The sequence below is a fragment of the Coregonus clupeaformis genome, chromosome 15 (assembly GCF_020615455.1).
Source record: "Coregonus clupeaformis isolate EN_2021a chromosome 15, ASM2061545v1, whole genome shotgun sequence".
Classification (NCBI taxonomy): domain Eukaryota; kingdom Metazoa; phylum Chordata; class Actinopteri; order Salmoniformes; family Salmonidae; genus Coregonus; species Coregonus clupeaformis.
In genome coordinates this window covers 7418060-7438284 of record NC_059206.1, presented here as the reverse complement: position 1 = coordinate 7438284, position 20225 = coordinate 7418060, and the positions used below count along the sequence as shown (strand labels likewise).

The window sequence follows — 20225 nt, the reverse complement described above, 5'->3', positions numbered from 1 at the left end:
GAGAATCTGAAGTTAGGGTTATATATATAATGTGTATATATATATATATAATGTGTATATCTCTAGGTGGTGCGTATGACCCAGCAGCAGGAGAATCTGAAGTTAGGGTTATATATATAATGTATATATATCTATAATGTGTATATCTCTAGGTGGTGCGTATGACCCAGCAGCAGGAGAATCTGAAGTTAGGGTTATATATATAATGTGTATATCTCTAGGTGGTGCGTATGACCCAGCAGCAGGAGAATCTGAAGTTAGGGTTATATATATAATGTGTATATATATATATATATAATGTGTATATCTCTAGGTGGTGCGTATGACCCAGCAGCAGGAGAATCTGAAGTTAGGGTTATATATATAATGTATATATATATATATATAATGTGTATATCTCTAGGTGGTGCGTATGACCCAGCAGAAGGAGAATCTGAAGTTAGGGTTATATATATAATGTGTATATATATATATATAATGTGTATATCTCTAGGTGGTGATATGACCCAGCAGCAGGAGAATCTGAAGTTAGGGTTATATATATAATGTGTATATATATATATATATATGTGTATATCTCTAGGTGGTGATATGACCCAGCAGCAGGAGAATCTGAAGTTAGGGTTATATATATAATGTGTATATATATATATATAATGTGTATATCTCTAGGTGGTGATATGACCTAGCAGCAGGAGAATCTGAAGTTAGGGTTATATATATAATGTGTGTATATATATATATATATATATATATACACACACATTAGTAGTATATAACTAGATTTCAGACTAGTGCTGTCATATCACCACTCTAGAGTTATACACATTATATATATATATATGTGTGTATATCTCTAGGTGGTGATATGACCCAGCAGCAGGAGAATCTGAAGTTAGGGTTATATATATAATGTGTATATATATATATATAATGTGTATATATATATATATATAATGTGTATACAGGTAAAAGTCAGTAAATTAGAATATTTTGAAAAACTTGATTTATTTCAGTAATTGCATTCAAAAGGTGTAACTTGTACATTATATTTATTCATTGCACACAGACTGATGCATTCAAATGTTTATTTCATTTAATTTTGATGATTTGAAGTGGCAACAAATGAAAATCCAAAATTCCGTGTGTCACAAAATTAGAATATTGTGTAAGGGTTACATTTTGAAGACACCTGGTGCCACAAACTAATCAGCTGATTAACTCAAAACACCTGCAAAGGGCTTTAAATGGTCTCTCAGTCCAGTTCTGAAGCCTACACAAACATGGGGAAGACTTCAGATTTGACAGCTGTCCAAAAGGGCGACCATCGACACATTGCACAAGGAGGGAAAGACACAAAGGTTATTGCAGAAGAGGCTGGCTGTTCTCAGAGCTCTGTGTCCAAACACACATTAATAGAGAGGCAAAGGGGAAGGAAAACTGTGGTCAGAAAAAGTGTACAAGCTGATAGGGATCACCGCGCCCTAGTCAAGATTGTGAAAAAAAACCCATTCAAAAAATGTGGGGGAGATTCACAGGAGTGGACAGCTGCTGGAGTCAGGGCTTCAAGATCCACCACCAAGAGACGCTTGAAAGACATGGGTTTCAACTGCCGCATACCTCGTGTCAAGCCACTGTTGACCAAGAAACAGCGCGAAAGCGTCTCACCTGGGCTAAGGAAAAAAGAGCTGGACTGCTGCTGAGTGGTCTAAAGTCATGTTTTCTGACGAAAGCAAATTTTGCACTTCCTTTGGAAATCGAGGTCCCAGAGTCTGGAGGAAGACAGGAGAGGCACAGGATCCACGCGTTGCCTGAAGTCTAGTGTAAAGTTTCCACCATCAGTGATGGTTTGGGGTGCCATGTCATCTGCTGGTGTCGGTCCACTCTGTTTCCTGAGATCCAGGGTCAACGCAGCCGTCTACCAGCAAGTTTTAGAGCACTTCATGCTTCCTGCTGACCTGCTCTATGGAGATGGAGATTTCAGGTTCCAACAGGACTTGGCGCCTGCACACAGCGCAAAATCTACCCGTGCCTGGTTTACGGACCATGGTATTTGTTCTAAATTGGCCAGCCAACTCCCCTGACCTTAGCCCCATAGAAAATCTGTGGGGTATTGTGAAAAGGAAGATGCAGAATGCTAGACCCAACAACGCAGAAGAGTTGAAGGCCACTATCAGAGCAACCTGGGCTCTCATAACACCTGAGCAGTGCCAGAAACTCATCGACTCCATGCCACGCCGCATTAATGCAGTAATTGAGGCAAAAGGAGCTCCAACCAAGTATTGAGTATTGTACATGCTCGATATTTTTCATTTTCATACTTTTCAGTTGGCCAACATTTCTAAAAATCCTTTTTGTATTAGCCTTAAGTAATATTCTAATTTTGTGACACACGGAATTTTGGATTTTCATTTGTTGCCACTTCAAATCATCAAAATTAAATGAAATAAACATTTGAATGCATCAGTCTGTGTGCAATGAATAAATATAATGTACAAGTTACACGTTTTGAATGCAATTACTGAAATAAATCAAGTTTTTCAAAATATTCTAATTTACTGACTTTTACCTGTATATCTAGGTGGTGATATGACCCAGCAGCAGGAGAATCTGAAGTTAGGGTTATATATATAATGTGTATATATATATATATAATGTGTATATCTCTAGGTGGTGATATGACCCAGCAGCAGGAGAATCTGAAGTTAGGGTTATATATATAATGTGTATATATATATATATATAATGTGTATATCTCTAGGTGGTGATATGACCCAGCAGCAGGAGAATCTGAAGTTAGGGTTATATATATAATGTGTATATATATATATATAATGTTTATATATCTAGGTGGTGATATGACCCAGCAGCAGGAGAATCTGAAGTTAGGGTTATATATATAATGTGTATGTATATATATATATATATAATGTGTATATCTCTAGGTGGTGATATGACCCAGCAGCAGGAGAATCTGAAGTTAGGGTTATATATATAATGTGTATATATATATATATAATGTGTATATCTCTAGGTGGTGATATGACCCAGCAGCAGGAGAATCTGAAGTTAGGGTTATATATATAATGTGTATATATATATATATAATGTGTATATCTCTAGGTGGTACGTATGACCCAGCAGCAGGAGAATCTGAAGTTCCTATCTCACTTCAAGAGGAAGTTCATCGTTCATAAAGGGAAGAGGAAACAGAAGACGGACGCCGCTCAGCCCTCCCTCTACCACATACGCACCAATGGCAGCGCTCTCTGCACCAGGTACACACCCCCTCTACCACATACGCACCAATGGCAGCGCTCTCTGCACCAGGTACACACCCCCTCTACCACATACGCACCAATGGCAGCGCTCTCTGCACCAGGTACACACCCCCTCTACCACATACGCACCAATGGCAGCGCTCTCTGCACTCATACTCTAAAGCAGGTCACATGACTGACACCAGAACGGCTGTGATGAGGAGACGTTGTTAAATAGAGGAAGTGAAAACCCTGCAGGGACCTGCTGCACCAATATTAAGCTCTCTCAATTTCTCTACTCTCCTCCCTCTCTCCCCACTTCTTTCTCTCTCTCTCTCCCTCTGTCTCTCTCTCTCTGTCTCTCTCTCTCTCTCTCTGTCTCTCTCTCTCTGTCTCTCTCTCTCTCTCTCTCTCTCTCTCTCTCTCTCTCTCTCTCTCTCTCTGTCTCTCTCTCTCTCTCTCTCTCTGTCTCCCTCTCTGTCTCTCTCTCTCTGTCTCCTCTCTCTCTCTCTCTCTCTCTCTCTCTCTCTCTCCTCTCTCTGTCTCTCTCTCTCTCTCTCTCCTCTCTCTCTGTCTCTCTCTCTCTCTCTCTCTCTCTCTCTCTCTCTCTCTCTCTCTGTCTCCTCTCTCTCTCTGTCTCTCTCTCTCTCTCTCTCTCTCTCTCTCTCTCTCTCTCTCTCTCTCTCTCTCTCTCTCTCTCTCTCTGCTCTCTCTCTCTGTCTCTCCTCGCCTCTCTCTCTCTCTCTGCCTCTCTCTCTCTCTCTCTCTCTCTCCTCTCTCTCTCTCTCTGTCTCCCTCTCTCTCTCTCTCTCTCTCTCTCTCGCTCTCTCTCTCTCTGTCTCGCCTCTCTGTCTCGCCTCTCTGTCTCTCTCTCTCTCTGTCTCGCCTCTCTCTCTCTCTCTCTCTGTCTCGCCTCTCTCTCTCTCTCTCGCTCTCTCTCTCTGTCTCTCTCTCTCTGTCTCTCTCTCTCTCTCTGTCTCTCTCTCTCTCTGTCTCTCTCTCTCTCTCTCTCGCGCTCTCTCTCTCTCTCTGCTCTCTCTCTCTCTCGCCTCTCTCTCTCTCTCTCTCTCTCTCTCGCCTCTCTCTCTCTCTCTCTCTCTCTCTCTCTCTCTCTCTCTCTCTCTCTCTGTCTCGCCTCTCTCTCTCTCTCTCTCTCTCTCTCTCTGTCTCCTCTCTCTCTCTGCTCTCTCTCTCTCTCTCTCTCTCTCTCTCGCCTCTCTCTCTCTGTCTCCCCCTCTCTCTCTCTCTCTCTCTCTCTCTCTCTCTCTCTGTCTCTCTCTCTCTGTCTCTGTCTCTGTCTCGCCTCTCTCTCTCTGTCTCGCCTCTCTCTCTCTGTCTCGCTCTCTCTCTCTCTCTCTCTCTCTCTGTCTCGCCTCTCTCTCTCTGTCTCTCTCTCTGTCTCTCTCTCTCTAGGACGATCCAGATAGGAACGGACTCCAGTAACCTGAACTCTGAGTTCTGCTTCATCCTCAAGGTCAGTTATATACCTGAGACACACACTGATAGGAGCTGTTGACCTTCCAACCTCACTAACACAGGAAATATCACACTGATAGGAGCTGTTGACCTTCCAACCTCACTAACACAGGAAATATCACACTGATAGGAGCTGTTGACCTTCCAACCTCACTAACACAGGAAATATCACACTGATAGGAGCTGTTGACCTTCCAACCTCACTAACACAGGAAATATCACACTGATAGGAGCTGTTGACCTTCCGACCTCACTGATACAGGAAATATCACACTGATAGGAGCTGTTGACCTTCCAACCTCACTAACACAGGAAATATCACACTGATAGGAGCTGTTGACCTTCCAACCTCACTAACACAGGAAATATCACACTGATAGGAGCTGTTGACCTTCCAACCTCACTAACACAGGAAATATCACACTGATAGGAGCTGTTGACCTTCCAACCTCACTAACACAGGAAATATCACACTGATAGGAGCTGTTGACCTTCCAACCTCACTAACACAGGAAATATCACACTGATAGAGCTGTTGACCTTCCAACCTCACTAACACAGGAAATATCACACTGATAGGAGCTGTTGACCTTCCAACCTCACTAACACAGGAAATATCACACTGATAGGAGCTGTTGACCTTCCAACCTCACTAACACAGGAAATATCACACTGATAGGAGCTGTTGACCTTCCAACCTCACTAACACAGGAAATATCACACTGATAGGAGCTGTTGACCTTCCAACCTCACTGACACAGGAAATATCACACTGATAGGAGCTGTTGACCTTCCAACCTCACTAACACAGGAAATATCACACTGATAGGAGCTGTTGACCTTCCAACCTCACTAACACAGGAAATATCTACACTGATAGGAGCTGTTGACCTTCCAACCTCACTAATATAGGAAATATCACACTGATAGGAGCTGTTGACCTTCCAACCTCACTAACACAGGAAATATCACACTGATAGGAGCTGTTGACCTTCCAACCTCACTGATACAGGAAATATCACACTGATAGGAGCTGTTGACCTTCCAACCTCACTAACACAGGAAATATCACACTGATAGGAGCTGTTGACCTTCCAACCCTCACTAACACAGGAAATATCACACTGATAGGAGCTGTTGACCTTCCAACCTCACTAACACAGGAAATATCACACTGATAGGAGCTGTTGACCTTCCAACCTCACTAACACAGGAAATATCACACTGATAGGAGCTGTTGACCTTCCAACCTCACTAATATAGGAAATATCACACTGATAGGAGCTGTTGACCTTCCAACCTCACTGATACAGGAAATATCACACTGATAGGAGCTGTTGACCTTCCAACCTCACTGATACAGGAAATATCACACTGATAGGAGCTGTTGACCTTCCAACCTCACTAATACAGGAAATATCACACTGATAGGAGCTGTTGACCTTCCAACCTCACTAACACAGGAAATATCACACTGATAGGAGCTGTTGACCTTCCAACCTCACTAACACAGGAAATATCACACTGATAGGAGCTGTTGACCTTCCAACCTCACTAACACAGGAAATATCACACTGATAGGAGCTGTTGACCTTCCAACCTCACTAACACAGGAAATATCACACTGATAGGAGCTGTTGACCTTCCAACCTCACTAATACAGGAAATATCACACTGATAGGAGCTGTTGACCTTCCAACCTCACTGATACAGGAAATATCACACTGATAGGAGCTGTTGACCTTCCAACCTCACTAATACAGGAAATATCACACTGATAGCTGTTGACCTTCCAACCTCACTAACACAGGAAATATCACACTGATAGGAGCTGTTGACCTTCCAACCTCACTAATATAGGAAATATCACACTGATAGGAGCTGTTGACCTTCCAACCTCACTAACACAGGAAATATCACACTGATAGGAGCTGTTGACCTTCCAACCTCACTAATACAGGAAATATCACACTGATAGGAGCTGTTGACCTTCCAACCTCACTGACACAGGAAATATCACACTGATAGGAGCTGTTGACCTTCCAACCTCACTGACACAGGAAATATCACACTGATAGGAGCTGTTGACCTTCCAACCCCACTAACACAGGAAATATCACACTGATAGGAGCTGTTGACCTTCCACACCTCACTAATATAGGAAATATCACACTGATAGGAGCTGTTGACCTTCCGACCTCACTAACACAGGAAATATCACACTGATAGGAGCTGTTGACCTTCCAACCTCACTAACACAGGAAATATCACACTGATAGGAGCTGTTGACCTTCCAACCCCACTAACACAGGAAATATCACACTGATAGGAGCTGTTGACCTTCCAACCCCACTAACACAGGAAATATCACACTGATAGGAGCTGTTGACCTTCCAACCTCACTAACACAGGACATATCACACTGATAGGAGCTGTTGACCTTCCAACCTCACTAATACAGGAAATATCACACTGATAGGAGCTGTTGACCTTCCAACCCCACTAACACAGGAAATATCACACTGCAAAAAAATGTAACCTGTCAGAACTTTCATTGAGGGTAAAATGTAACCAGCTTGATACTGTATTGACTGAATTGTGTGTGGTGTGTGTAGGTGCCATTTGAGAGTACAGACAACCAGGGGATCGTGTATACGTGGGTGGGCCGGGCCGCTGATCCTGACGAGGCCAAACTGGCTGAAGACCTCATGAACAGTCTGTTTGATGACACCTACAGCAAACAGGTACACATGTCTGTCTGTTAAACCTGTCTGTCTGTTATCCCTGTCTGTCTGTCTATGTATCTAACTATAGCCCTACCTATAACTATAGCCCTACCTATAACTATAGCCCTACCTATAACTATAGCCCTACCTATAACTATAGCCCTACCTATAACTATAGCCCTATAACTATAGCCCTACCTATAACTATAGCCCCTACCTATAACTATAGCCCTACCTATAACTATAGCCCTACCTATAACTATAGCCCTACCTATAACTATAGCCCTACCTATAACTATAGCCCTACCTATAACTATAGCCTATAACTATAAACTATAGCCCTATAACTATAGCCCTACCTATAACTATAACCCTACCTATAACTATAGCCCTACCTATAACTATAGCCCTATAACTATAGCCCTACCTATAACTATAGCCCTACCTATAACTATAGCCCTATAACTATAGCCCTACCTATAGCCCTACCTATAACTATAGCCCTACCTATAACTATAGCCCTACCTATAACTATAGCCCTATAACTATAGCCCTACCTATAGCCCTACCTATAACTATAGCCCTACCTATAACTATAACCCTACCTATAACTATAGCCCTACCTATAGCCCTACCTATAACTATAGCCCTACCTATAACTATAGCCCTACCTATAACTATGGCCTTATAGCCCTATAACTTTATAGCCCTACCTATAACTATAGCCCTATAACTATAGCCCTACCTATAACTATAGCCCTACCTATAACTATAGCCCTACCACAACTATAGCCCTACCTATCACTATAGCCTACTTATAACTATAGCCCTATAACTATAGCCCTACCTATAATAGCCCTACCTATAACTATAGCCCTATAACTATAACCCTACCTATAACTATAGCCCTATAACTATAGCCCTACCTATAACTATAGCCCTATAACTATAGCCCTATAACTATAGCCCTACCTATAACTATAGCCCTATAACTATAACCCTACCTATAACTATAGCCCTATAACTATAGCCCTACCTATAACTATAGCCCTATAACTATAGCCCTATAACTATAGCCCTACCTCTAACTATAGCCCTATAACTATAGCCCTACCTATAACTATAGCCCTACCTCTAACTATAGCCCTATAACTATAGCCTACCTATAACTATAGCCCTATAACTATAGCTACCTATAACTATAGCCCTACCTATAACTATAGCCTACCTATAACTATAGCCCTATAACTATAGCCCTACCTATAACTATAGCCCTACCCATAACTATAGCCCCCATAACTATAGCCCTATAACTATAGCCCTACCTATAACTATAGCCCTACCTATAACTATAGCCCATATAACTATAGCCCTACCTATAACTATAGCCCTACCTGTAACTATAGCCCTACCTATAACTATAGCCCTATAACTATAGCCCTACCTATAACTATAGCCCTATAACTATAGCCCTACCTATAACTATAGCCCTATAACTATAGCCCTACCTATAACTATAGCCCTATAACTATAGCCCTACCTATAACTATAGCCTCATAACTCTATAGCCCTACCTATAACTATAGCCCTACCTATAACTATAGCCCTACATAACTATAAGCCCACTATAACTATAGCCCTACCTATAACTAAGCCCTACCTATAACTATAGCCCTATAACTATATGCCCTCACCTATAACTATAGCCCTACCTATAACTATAGCCCTACCTATAACTATAGCCCTATAACTATAGCCCTACCTATAACTATAGCCCTATAACTATAGCCCTACCTATAACTATAGCCCTACCTATAACTATAGCCCTATAACTATAGCCCTACCTATAACTATAGCCCTACCTATAACTATAGCCCTATAACTATAGCCCTACCTATAACTATAGCCCTACCCATAACTATAGCCCTATAACTATAGCCCTATAACTATAGCCCTACCTATAACTATAGCCCTACCTATAACTATAGCCCTATAACTATAGCCCTACCTATAACTATAGCCCTACCTATAACTATAGCCCTACCTATAACTATAGCCCTATAACTATAGCCCTACCTATAACTATAGCCCTACCTATAACTATAGCCCTATAACTATAGCCCTACCTATAGCCCTATAACTATCACTAAATAAAAATAAAAATAAATAAAATAAACTATATCCCTACCTATAGCCCTACCTATAACTATAGCCCTACCTATAACTATAACCCTACCTATAACTATAGCCCTACCTATAACTATACCCTATAACTATAGCCTACCTATAACTATAGCCCTACCTATAACTATAGCCCTATAACTATAGCCCTACCTAACTATAGCCCCTATAACTATAGCCCTACCTATAACTATAGCCCTCCTATAACTTTATAGCCCTACCTATAACTATAGCCTACCTATTAACTATAAGCCCTACCTATAACTATAGCCACCACCTATAACTATAGCCCTACCTATAACATAGCCTATATAGCCCTACCTATAACTATAGCCCTACCTATAACTATAGCCCTACCTATAACTATAGCCCTACCTATAACTATAGCCCTACCTATAACTATAGCCCTATAACTATAGCCCTATAACTATAGCCCTATAACTATAGCCCTACCTATAACTATAGCCCTATAACTATAGCCCTATAACTATAGCCCTACCTATAACTATAGCCCTACCTATAACTATAGCCCTATAACTATAGCCCTACCTATAGCCCTACCTATAACTATAGCCCTACCTATAACTATAGCCCTATAACTATAGCCACCTATAACTATAGCCCTACCTATAACTAGCCCTATAACTATAGCCCCTACCTATAACTATAGCCCCCCACCTATAACTATAGCCCTATAACTATAGCCCTACCTATAACTATAGCCCTACCTATAACTATAGCCCTACCATAACTATAGCCCTACCTATAACTATAGCCCTATAACGCCCCTATAACTATAGCCCCTACCTATAACTATAGCCCTACCTATAACTTATAGCCCTATAACTATAGCCCTACCTATAACTATAGCCCTACCTATAACTATAGCCCTACCTATAACTATAGCCCTACCTATAACTATAGCCCTATAACTATAGCCCTACCTATAACTAAGCCCTACCCATAACTATAGCCCCTATAACTATAGCCCTACCTATAACTATAGCCCTACCTATAACTTATGTTCCTATAACTATAGCCCTACCTGTAACTATAGCCCTACCTATAACTATGGCTCCCTACTTATAACTATAGCCCTACCTATAACTATAGCCCACTATAACTATAGCCCTATAACTATAGCCCTACCTATAACTATAGCCTATAACTATAGCCCTACCTATAACTATAGCTCCACTATAACTATAGCCCTGCCTATAACTATAGCCCTACCTATAACTATAGCCCTACCTATAACTATAGCCCTACTATAACTATAGCCTACCTATAACTATAGCCCTACCTATAACTATAGCCCTACCTATAACTATAGCCCTATAACTATAGCCCTACCTATAACTATAGCCCTACCCATATCTATAGCCCTATAACTATAGCCCCTACCTATAACTATAGCCCTACCTAACGATAGCCCTACCTATAACTATAGCCCTACCTATAACTATAAGCCCTACTGCCTAACTATAGCCCTACCTATAACTATAACCCTACCTATAACTATAGCCCTACCTATAACTATAGCCCTATAACTATAGCCCTACCTATAACTATAGCCCTACCTATAACTATAGCCCTACCTATAACTATAGCCTATAACTATAGCCCTACCTATAACTATAGCCCCTACCTATAACTATAGCCCTACCTATAACTATAGCCCTACTAACTATAGCCCTACCTATAACTATAGCCCTAACTATAACTATAGCCCTATAACTATAGCCCTACCTATAACTATAGCCCCTATAACTATAGCCCTACCTATAACTATAGCCCCTATAACTATAGCCCTACCTATAACTATAGCCCCTACCTATAACTATAGCCTACCTATAACTATAGCCCTACCTATAACTATAGCCCTATAACTATAGCCCTACCTATAACTATAGCCCTACTAACTATAGCCCACCTATAACTATAGCCCTACTAACTATAGCCCTACCTATAACTATAGCCCTACCTATAACTATAGCCCTATAACTATAACTATAGCCCTACTTAACTATAGCCCTACCGGTATAACTATAGCCCTATAACTATAGCCCTACCTATAACTATAGCCCTACTATCACTATAGCCCTACCTATAACTATAGCCCTATAACTATAGCTCCTACTATAGCCCTATAACTATAGCCCCTATAACTATAGCCCTACCTATAACTATAGCCCTACCTATAACTATAGCCCTACCTATAACTATAGCCCTACCTAACTATAGCCCTATAACTATAGCCCTACTAACTATACCTACCTATAACTATAGCCCTACCTATAACTATAGCCCTACCTATAACTATAGCCCTACCTATAACTATAGCCCTACCTATAACTATAGCCCTACCTATAACTAGCTCCTACCTATAACTATAGCCCTACCTACTCTATAACTATAGCCCTATAACTATAGCCTCTACTATCCTACCTATAACTATAGCCCTACCTATAACTATAGCCCTACCTATAACTATAGCCCTACCTATAACTATAGCCCTACCTATAACTATAGCCTACATAACTATAGCCCTACCTATAACTATAGCCCTACCTATAACTATAGCCCTACCTATAACTATAGCCCTACCTATAACTATAGCCCTACCTATAACTATAGCCCTACCTATAACTATAGCCTACCTATAACTATAGCCCTATAACTATAGCCCTACTAACTATAGCCCTATAACTATAACCCTACCTATAACTATAGCCCTACCTATAACTATAGCCCTACCTATAATCTATAGCCCTACCTATAACTATAGCCCTACCTATAACTATAGCCCTACCTATAACTATAGCCCTACCTATAACTATAGCCCTACCTATAACTATAGCCCTACCTATAACTATAGCCCTCTATAACTATAGCCCTACCTATAACTATAGCCCTACTCTATAACTATAGCCCTAGCCTATAACTATAGCCCTACCTATAACTATAGCCCTATAACTATAGCCCCCTATAACTATAGCCCTATAACTATAGCCCTACCTATAACTATAGCCCTACCTATAACTATAGCCCTATAACTTACCTATCAACTATAGCCCTACCTATAACTATAGCCCTACCTATAACTATAGCCCTACCTATAACTATAGCCCTACCTATAACTATAGCCCTACCTATAACTATAGCCTATAACTATAGCCCTACCTATAACTATAGCCCCTACCTATAACTATAGCCCTACCTATAACTATAGCCCTACCTATAACTATAGCCCTATAACTATAGCCCACCTATAACTATAGCCCTACCTATAACTATAGCCCTACCTATAACTATAGCTCTACCTATAACTATAGCCTACCTGTAACTATAGCCCCTACCTATAACTATAGCCCCTACCTATAACTATAGCCCTACCTATAACTATAGCCCTATAACTATAGCCCTACCTATAACTATAGCCCTACCTATAACTATAACCCTACCTATAACTATAGCCCTACCTATAACTATAGCCCTACCTATAACTATAGCCCTATAACTATAGCCCTACCTATAACTATAGCCCTACCTATAACTATAACCCTACCTATAACTATAGCCCTACCTATAACTATAGCCCTACCTATAACTATAGCCCTACCTATAACTATAGCCCTACCTATAACTATAGCCCTATAACTATAGCCCTACCTATAACTATAGCCCTACCTATAACTATAGCCCTACCTATAACTATAGCCCTATAACTATAGCCCTATAACTATAGCCCTACCTATAACTATAGCCCTATAACTATAGCCCTATAACTATAGCCCTATAACTATAGCCCTACCTATAACTATAGCCCTATAACTATAGCCCTACCTATAACTATAGCCCTATAACTAGCCCTATAACTATAGCCCTACCTATAGCCCTACCTATAACTATAGCCCTACCTATAACTATAGCCCTATAACTATAGCCCTATAACTATAGCCCTACCTACTGTTATACCCTGTCTGTCTGTTATCCCTGTCAGTCTGTCTGTCTGTTATAGCTGTCTGTCTGTCTGTCTGTTATAGCTGTCTGTCTGTCTGTCTGTTATAGCTGTCTGTCTGTTACACCTACAGCAAACATCCTCTTCTCTGTATAGTGGACTTCTTTACATCAGAGCCTGGTCATTTCTGTCTGGCGTATGTGATTCTCAATGGGAATCATCTGGATCTGGCAGGATTCTCGGGAATCATCTGGGTCTGGCGTATGTGATTCTCAATGGGAATCATCTGGATCTAGCGATGTGATTCTCAATGGGAATCATCTGGGTCTGGCGTATGTGATTCTCAATGGGAATCATCTGGATCTGGCGTATGTGATTCTCAATGGGAATCATCTGGATCTGGCGTATGTGATTCTCAATGGGAATCATCTGGATCTGGCGTATGTGATTCTCAATGGGAATCATCTGGATCTGGCGTATGTGATTCTCAATGGGAATCATCTGGATCTGGGAAATGTAAGAACCATAGAAATAGAATGAGTAGAAGGAGCATGGAACCTCTGACCATGGCAGTTTGACTGGTAAACACGGAACCTCTGACCATGGCAGTTTGACTGGTAAACATGGAACCTCTGACCATGGCAGTTTGACTGGTAAACATGGAACCTCTGACCATGGCAGTTTGACTGGTAAACATGGAACCTCTGACCATGGCAGTTTGACTGGTAAACATGGAACCTCTGACCATGGCAGTTTGACTGGTAAACGCGGAACCTTTGACCATGGCAGTTTGACTGGTAAACGCGGAACCTCTGACCATGGCAGTTTGACTGGTAAACACGGAACCTCTGACCATGGCAGTTTGACTGGTAAACGTGGAACCTCTGACCATGGCAGTTTGACTGGTAAACATGGAACCTCTGACTGGTAAACACGGAACCTCTGACTGGTAAACATGGAACCTCTGACTGGTAAACATGGAACCTCTGACTGGTAAACATGGAACCTCTGACTGGTAAACATGGAACCTCTGGTAAGAACCTGCATTGACCGGAGCTCCTGTCTCCTAGGTGATCAACGAGGGGGAGGAGCCAGAGAACTTCTTCTGGGTGGGGATAGGCTGTCAGAAGGCGTATGACGAGGATGCTGACTATATGAAGTACGCCAGACTGTTCCGCTGCTCCAATGAGAAGGGCTACTTCGCCGTGTCTGAGAAATGTTCTGACTTCTGTCAAGATGACCTGGCTGATGATGACATCATGCTACTGGACAACGGCAAAGAGGTAGGGCTATACATTTACATTTACATTTTAGTCATTTAGCAGACGCTCTTATCCAGAGCGACTTACAGGAGCAATTAGGGTTAAGTGCCTTGCTTAAGGGCACATCGACAGATTTTTCACCTAGTCGGCTCGGGGATTAGAACCAGCGACCTTTCGGTTACTGGCACAACGCTCTTACCCACTAAGCTACCTGCCGCCCCGGCTATCAGACGACCTGTCTATATATACCTGTACACTACACCTGTCTGTCTATATATATATACCTGTACACTACACCTGTCTGTCTATATATACCTGTACACTACACCTGTCTGTCTATATATACCTGTACACTACACCTGTCTGTCTATATATACCTGTACACTACACCTGTCTGTCTATATATACCTGTACCACTACACCTGTCTATATATACCTGTACACTACACCTGTCTGTCTATATATACCTGTACACTACACCTGTCTGTCTATATATACCTGTACACTACACCTGTCTGTCTATATATTACCTGTACCACTACACCTTCTGTCTATATATACCTGTACCACTACACCTGTCTGTCTATATATACCTGTACACTACACTGTCGTCTATATATACCTGTACACTACACCTGTCTGTCTGTCTATATATACCTGTACACTACACCTGTCTGTCTATATATACCTGTACACTACACCTGTCTATATATACCTGTACACTACACCTGTCTATATATACCTGTACACTACACCTGTCTGTCTATATATACCTGTACACTACACCTGTCTGTCTATATATACCTGTACACTACACCTGTCTGTCTATATATACCTGTACACTACACCTGTCTGTCTATACCTGTACACTACACCTGTCTGTCTGTCTATATATACCTGTACACTACACCTGTCTGTCTATATATACCTGTACACTACACCTGTCTGTCTGTCTATATATACCTGTACACTACACCTGTCTGTCTATATATACCTGTACACTACACCTGTCTGTCTATATTTACCTGGACACTACACCTGTCTGTCTATATATACCTGTACACTACACCTGTCTGTCTATATATACCTGTACACTACACCTGTCTGTCTATATATACCTGTACACTACACCTGTCTCATAGTGTGTTCTCTGTCCCTCTCTGCCAGGTGTACATGTGGGTGGGAACTCAGACCAGCCAGGTAGAAATTAAACTCAGCCTCAAAGCCTGCCAGGTAAGATGTCTGTAACTTTCTACACTTATTATCCTCACGTGAAAATTTATCCCCTTTTCACTGACAAAGACTTCCTTTAATGTTTTTTTAACAGAAAATCCAGAAAATGCATGTCAAAAATGTTATAAATTGATTTGCATTTTAATGAGGGAAATAAGTATTTGACCCCCTCTGCAAACATGACTTAGTACTTGGTGGCAAAACCCTTGTTGGCAATCACAGAGGTCAGACGTTTCTTGTAGTTGGCCACCAGGTTTGCACACATCTCAGGAGGGATTTTGTCCCACTCCTCTTTGCAGATCTTCTCCAAGTCATTATGGTTTCGAGGCTGACGTTTGGCAACTCGAACCTTCAGCTCCCTCCACAGATTTTCTATGGGATTAAGGTCTGGAGACTGGCTAGGCCACTCCAGGACCTTAATGTGCTTCTTCTTGAGCCACTCCTTTGTTGCCTTGGCCGTGTGTTTTGGGTCATTGTCATGCTGGAATACCCATCCACGACCCATTTTCAATGCCCTGGCTGAGGGAAGGAGGTTCTCACCAAGATTTGGACGGTACATGGCCCCGTCCATCGTCCCCTTTGATGCGGTGAAGTTGTCCTGTCCCCTTAGCAGAAAAACACCCCCAAAGCATAATGTTTCCACCTCCATGTTTGACGGTGGGGATGGTGTTCTTGGGGTCATAGGCAGCATTCCTCCTCCTCCAAACACGGCGAGTTGAGTTGATGCCAAAGAGCTCCATTTTGGTCTCATCTGACCACAACACTTTCACCCAGTTCTCCTCTGAATCATTCAGATGTTCATTGGCAAACTTCAGACGGGCATGTATATGCTTTCTTGAGCAGGGGGACCTTGCGGGCGCTGCAGGATTTCAGTCCTTCACGGCGTAGTGTGTTACCAATTGTTTTCTTGGTGACTATGGTCCCAGCTGCCTTGAGATCATTGACAAGATCCTCCCATGTAGTTCTGGGCTGATTCCTTACCGTTCTCATGATCATTGCAACTCCACGAGGTGAGATCTTGCATGGAGCCCCAGGCCGAGGGAGATTGACAGTTCTTTTGCGTTTCTTCCATTTGCGAATAATCGCACCAACTGTTGTCACCTTCTCACCAAGCTGCTTGGCAATGGTCTTGTAGCCCATTCCAGCCTTGTGTAGGTCTACAATCTTGTCCCTGACATCCTTGGAGAGCTCTTTGGTCTTGGCCATGGTGGAGAGTTTGGAATCTGATTGATTGATTGCTTCTGTGGACAGGTGTCTTTTATACGGGTAACAAGCTGAGATTAGGAGCACTCCCTTTAAGAGTGTGCTCCTAATCTCAGCTCGTTACCTGTATAAAAGACACCTGGGAGCCAGAAATCTTTCTGATTGAGAGGGGGTCAAATACTTATTTCCCTCATTAAAATGCAAATCAATTTAGAACATTTTTGACATGCGTTCTTCTGTATTTTGTTGTTGTTATTCTGTCTCTCACTCTTCAAATAAACCTACCATTAAAATTATAGACTGATCATTTCTTTGTCAGTGGGCAAACGTACAAAATCAGCAGGGGATCAAATACTTTTCCCCCTCACTGTATATACCATTTAAAGGCAATGTTCCTGTTCAAAACCACATCCACAGTAAATGCTGCATACGTCAGCTCAATCTGAAATGACCTTTAACTGGAGCATCGGATTGAACCCCGGCCTTCTTTTCATGATATACTTAACCTGTTATGTTGAATTGTTTTACCATCTTTACTGTATATAGATGACATTCTGTCAGCACCACTTCAGCAGGTCAAATTGTTGTTCCATGTAAATATAATGAAGGTGATTCCTGTCTCTCTCCCTCTAGGTCTACATCCAGCACATGCGTTCCAAGGAGTCAGAGACCCCCAGGAAGCTGCGTCTGGTCAGGAAGGGAAACGAACCACACTGCTTCACACGATGCTTCCACGGCTGGGGCGCCTTCAAGACGCCGCTGGCATAGAGACGCCACTCTACACACGCACAGCTTTGTCCTGTTAGACCGTGGACACGTTGTCTTCTACTTGAAAGAGACACCTTTTGTCAGTACACTTGCTTTACCTGACGGTTAACCCTTCACGTTCCCCCTCTCCTCTCCCCCCCCCAGCGTGTCTGTGTGCTGCCTGAGGCAGGAGAGGGGGAACTGTTGCTTTTCAATGAGCTGAATATTACATGATTATTACTGATGAGATTGATTGATTGTTTTATAAGGGTCCTGGTGAGCCTCTCGTCTGTCTGAACACACATCTGGGTATCGATCAGAGAGACAGATCTGTTTATCCGTCTGTTAAGCCCCATTTAGACCTGGTTCTAACATGTATCTGTTGTCCTGATATTGTCCACGTTTGTCGACAGCTGTAGACAATCAAAAGACCAATTTTGTGATCTGATTGTGATTTGGATCTTCCCGACCGCCTCCGGAGGTAGTGGAAGACGCGCCTTGTCCTCAAAGTGTCAAACGAATCAGGACAACGAAAGCCTGTACACGTCACGGTTGTCAACGAAAGCCTGTACACGTCACGGTTGTCCCGCGCGCTCATAATTTGACCACGCGTCTCGCTGTTAGGTTATCATGTTGAGGTTCGGTTAGCGAAGAATCACTGATTTGGAGGAAACTAACGGTCGTTATTCCCAGCGCGTCACTTTTCTTTCCCCTTTGGTACTGTTTAGGACTATACTAAAAGGTTATTACAATACAAGATTACAATAATATAAAAGACAACGTACGTAAAGATCAACCCTGCCCAGACCTGTTCGGAGATCCTCTGGCTGCGTTCACACAGGCAGCCCGATTCTGATCTTTTTGTTCACTAAATTGGTCTTGGCCAATCAGATCAACTCTGAAAAAAGATAGGTGATTGGTCAAAAGACCAATTTAGTGGAAGAAAGATCAGAATCGGGCTTCCCTGTGAGTAAACGCAGGCTTTGCAGCCGACTCTGGAACTTCCTGTTTCCACTGTGTGTTTTGTCACATCCAGAGACTCAGATCGTTTGTCTGGTGACTTTAGTGATGAGACGGACTCTCTGAATATTTCTTTGTCCGGCCGTGGCCAGGGTCGAGGTTACCAGGGCGGTAAAACCTATTAAAACGTTGGGAGAACTAAAGTAGTCTGTAATGATGAGGATAAAACTGTGCCGTTTTCTGTCCATTTTAGACAGCTTGTGCCATAAAGGGGAGGTGGCAGGGAATCTGGTCACGATGCAGACGCTGATAAGAGACCATCAGATCGTCTTGATTGGATGACGACAAACCACGTGCTAATGCAAGGTGTAACCGTGGGTTTAGAGAGAGAGAGATGCTGTCAGTGTTTTCCGTCACCAGAGAGACGTTCTGTCCGATCATGAGAAAAAGGGTTTTTATTTGTTGTTGTAATGGTCGGGATCTACGCGGCAAACGTTCTGTCACAGAGAAAGAGAGAGATGTGTTCTATGACGGAGAGAGGAATCCGTGTTCTGTTATTATGTTTCGGTGGCCAGATGTCACAGCCTGTCATGTGACACGTAGTCTGCAGTGATTGGTCCGGGCCTGCCATAGATATATACGTATATATTTACTTGACTGCACTCCTCTACTCAACGTGCACACGCCTGGCTGTAATGTGCACGCTCCTCACGTCACTATTTATGGGTGGTTTTTATATGCAAATAAAGTTTTGACTTCACTAAACATGCTGCCTGTCTCCTAACTGGTCTCAAGTTGAGTTGACTTTTGGTTTTACCGTGTACGACGTTTCAGGGTCATTAACTTACGGCTCTATTCAACCTGTGTGGTGGGGGAAAAAATCCACCCAACGGACATCCGGCCACCTCGACAACTGTGGGAAGCGTTGGGAGTCAACATGGGCCGGCGTCCCTGTGGAACGCTTTCGACACCGTGCCCCGACGAACTGAGGCTGTTCTGAGGGCAAAAGGGGGGTGCAACTCAATATTAGGAAGGTGTTTTCTAATGTTTTGTACACTGTAAATGACACTTCCCCTATAATTCCTTATAAATACACAACCCTGTTTATAAATTAACCCATTAACCACAAACCACCCTGGTATAATGCTAAGCCACTATCCCCCATTATAATTCTATAAACACTATTCCCCCATTATAATTCTATAAACACTATTCC

At 42.2% G+C, this 20225-nt stretch overlaps 1 protein-coding gene across 2 annotated transcripts; it reads left to right on the top strand.

Annotated features, from left to right (window-relative positions):
* Positions 1 to 3122: 3122 nt before the first annotated feature.
* LOC123492635 (protein flightless-1 homolog) lies at positions 3123 to 19774 on the top strand. Of its 2 annotated transcripts, none has more exons than XM_045225364.1 (6): positions 3123 to 3278; positions 4674 to 4734; positions 7352 to 7480; positions 14675 to 14887; positions 16034 to 16099; positions 17936 to 19774. In XM_045225364.1, the coding sequence occupies exons 1-6, from the start codon at positions 3133 to 3135 to the stop codon at positions 18068 to 18070; spliced, it is 750 nt and encodes a 249-aa protein (XP_045081299.1). In that variant the 5' UTR covers positions 3123 to 3132; the 3' UTR covers positions 18071 to 19774. The 2 variants fall into 2 exon arrangements, with proteins under 2 accessions (XP_045081299.1, XP_045081300.1); XM_045225365.1 differs by lacking the exon at positions 3123 to 3278 and adding an exon at positions 3287 to 3382.
* Positions 19775 to 20225: the final 451 nt, after the last annotated feature.

What these genes read in the sequence shown, in the direction of transcription:
- LOC123492635 (XM_045225364.1), top strand. Translation starts at nt 3,133, where the DNA reads ATGACCCAGCAGCAGGAGAATCTGAAGTTCCTATCTCACTTCAAGAGG. An exon ending in GGCAGCGCTCTCTGCACCAG is followed by an intron (nt 3,279 to 4,673) that starts GTACACACCCCC and finishes CTCTCTCTCTAG; the next exon opens with GACGATCCAGATAGGAACGG. An exon ending in AGTTCTGCTTCATCCTCAAG is followed by an intron (nt 4,735 to 7,351) that starts GTCAGTTATATA and finishes TGGTGTGTGTAG; the next exon opens with GTGCCATTTGAGAGTACAGA.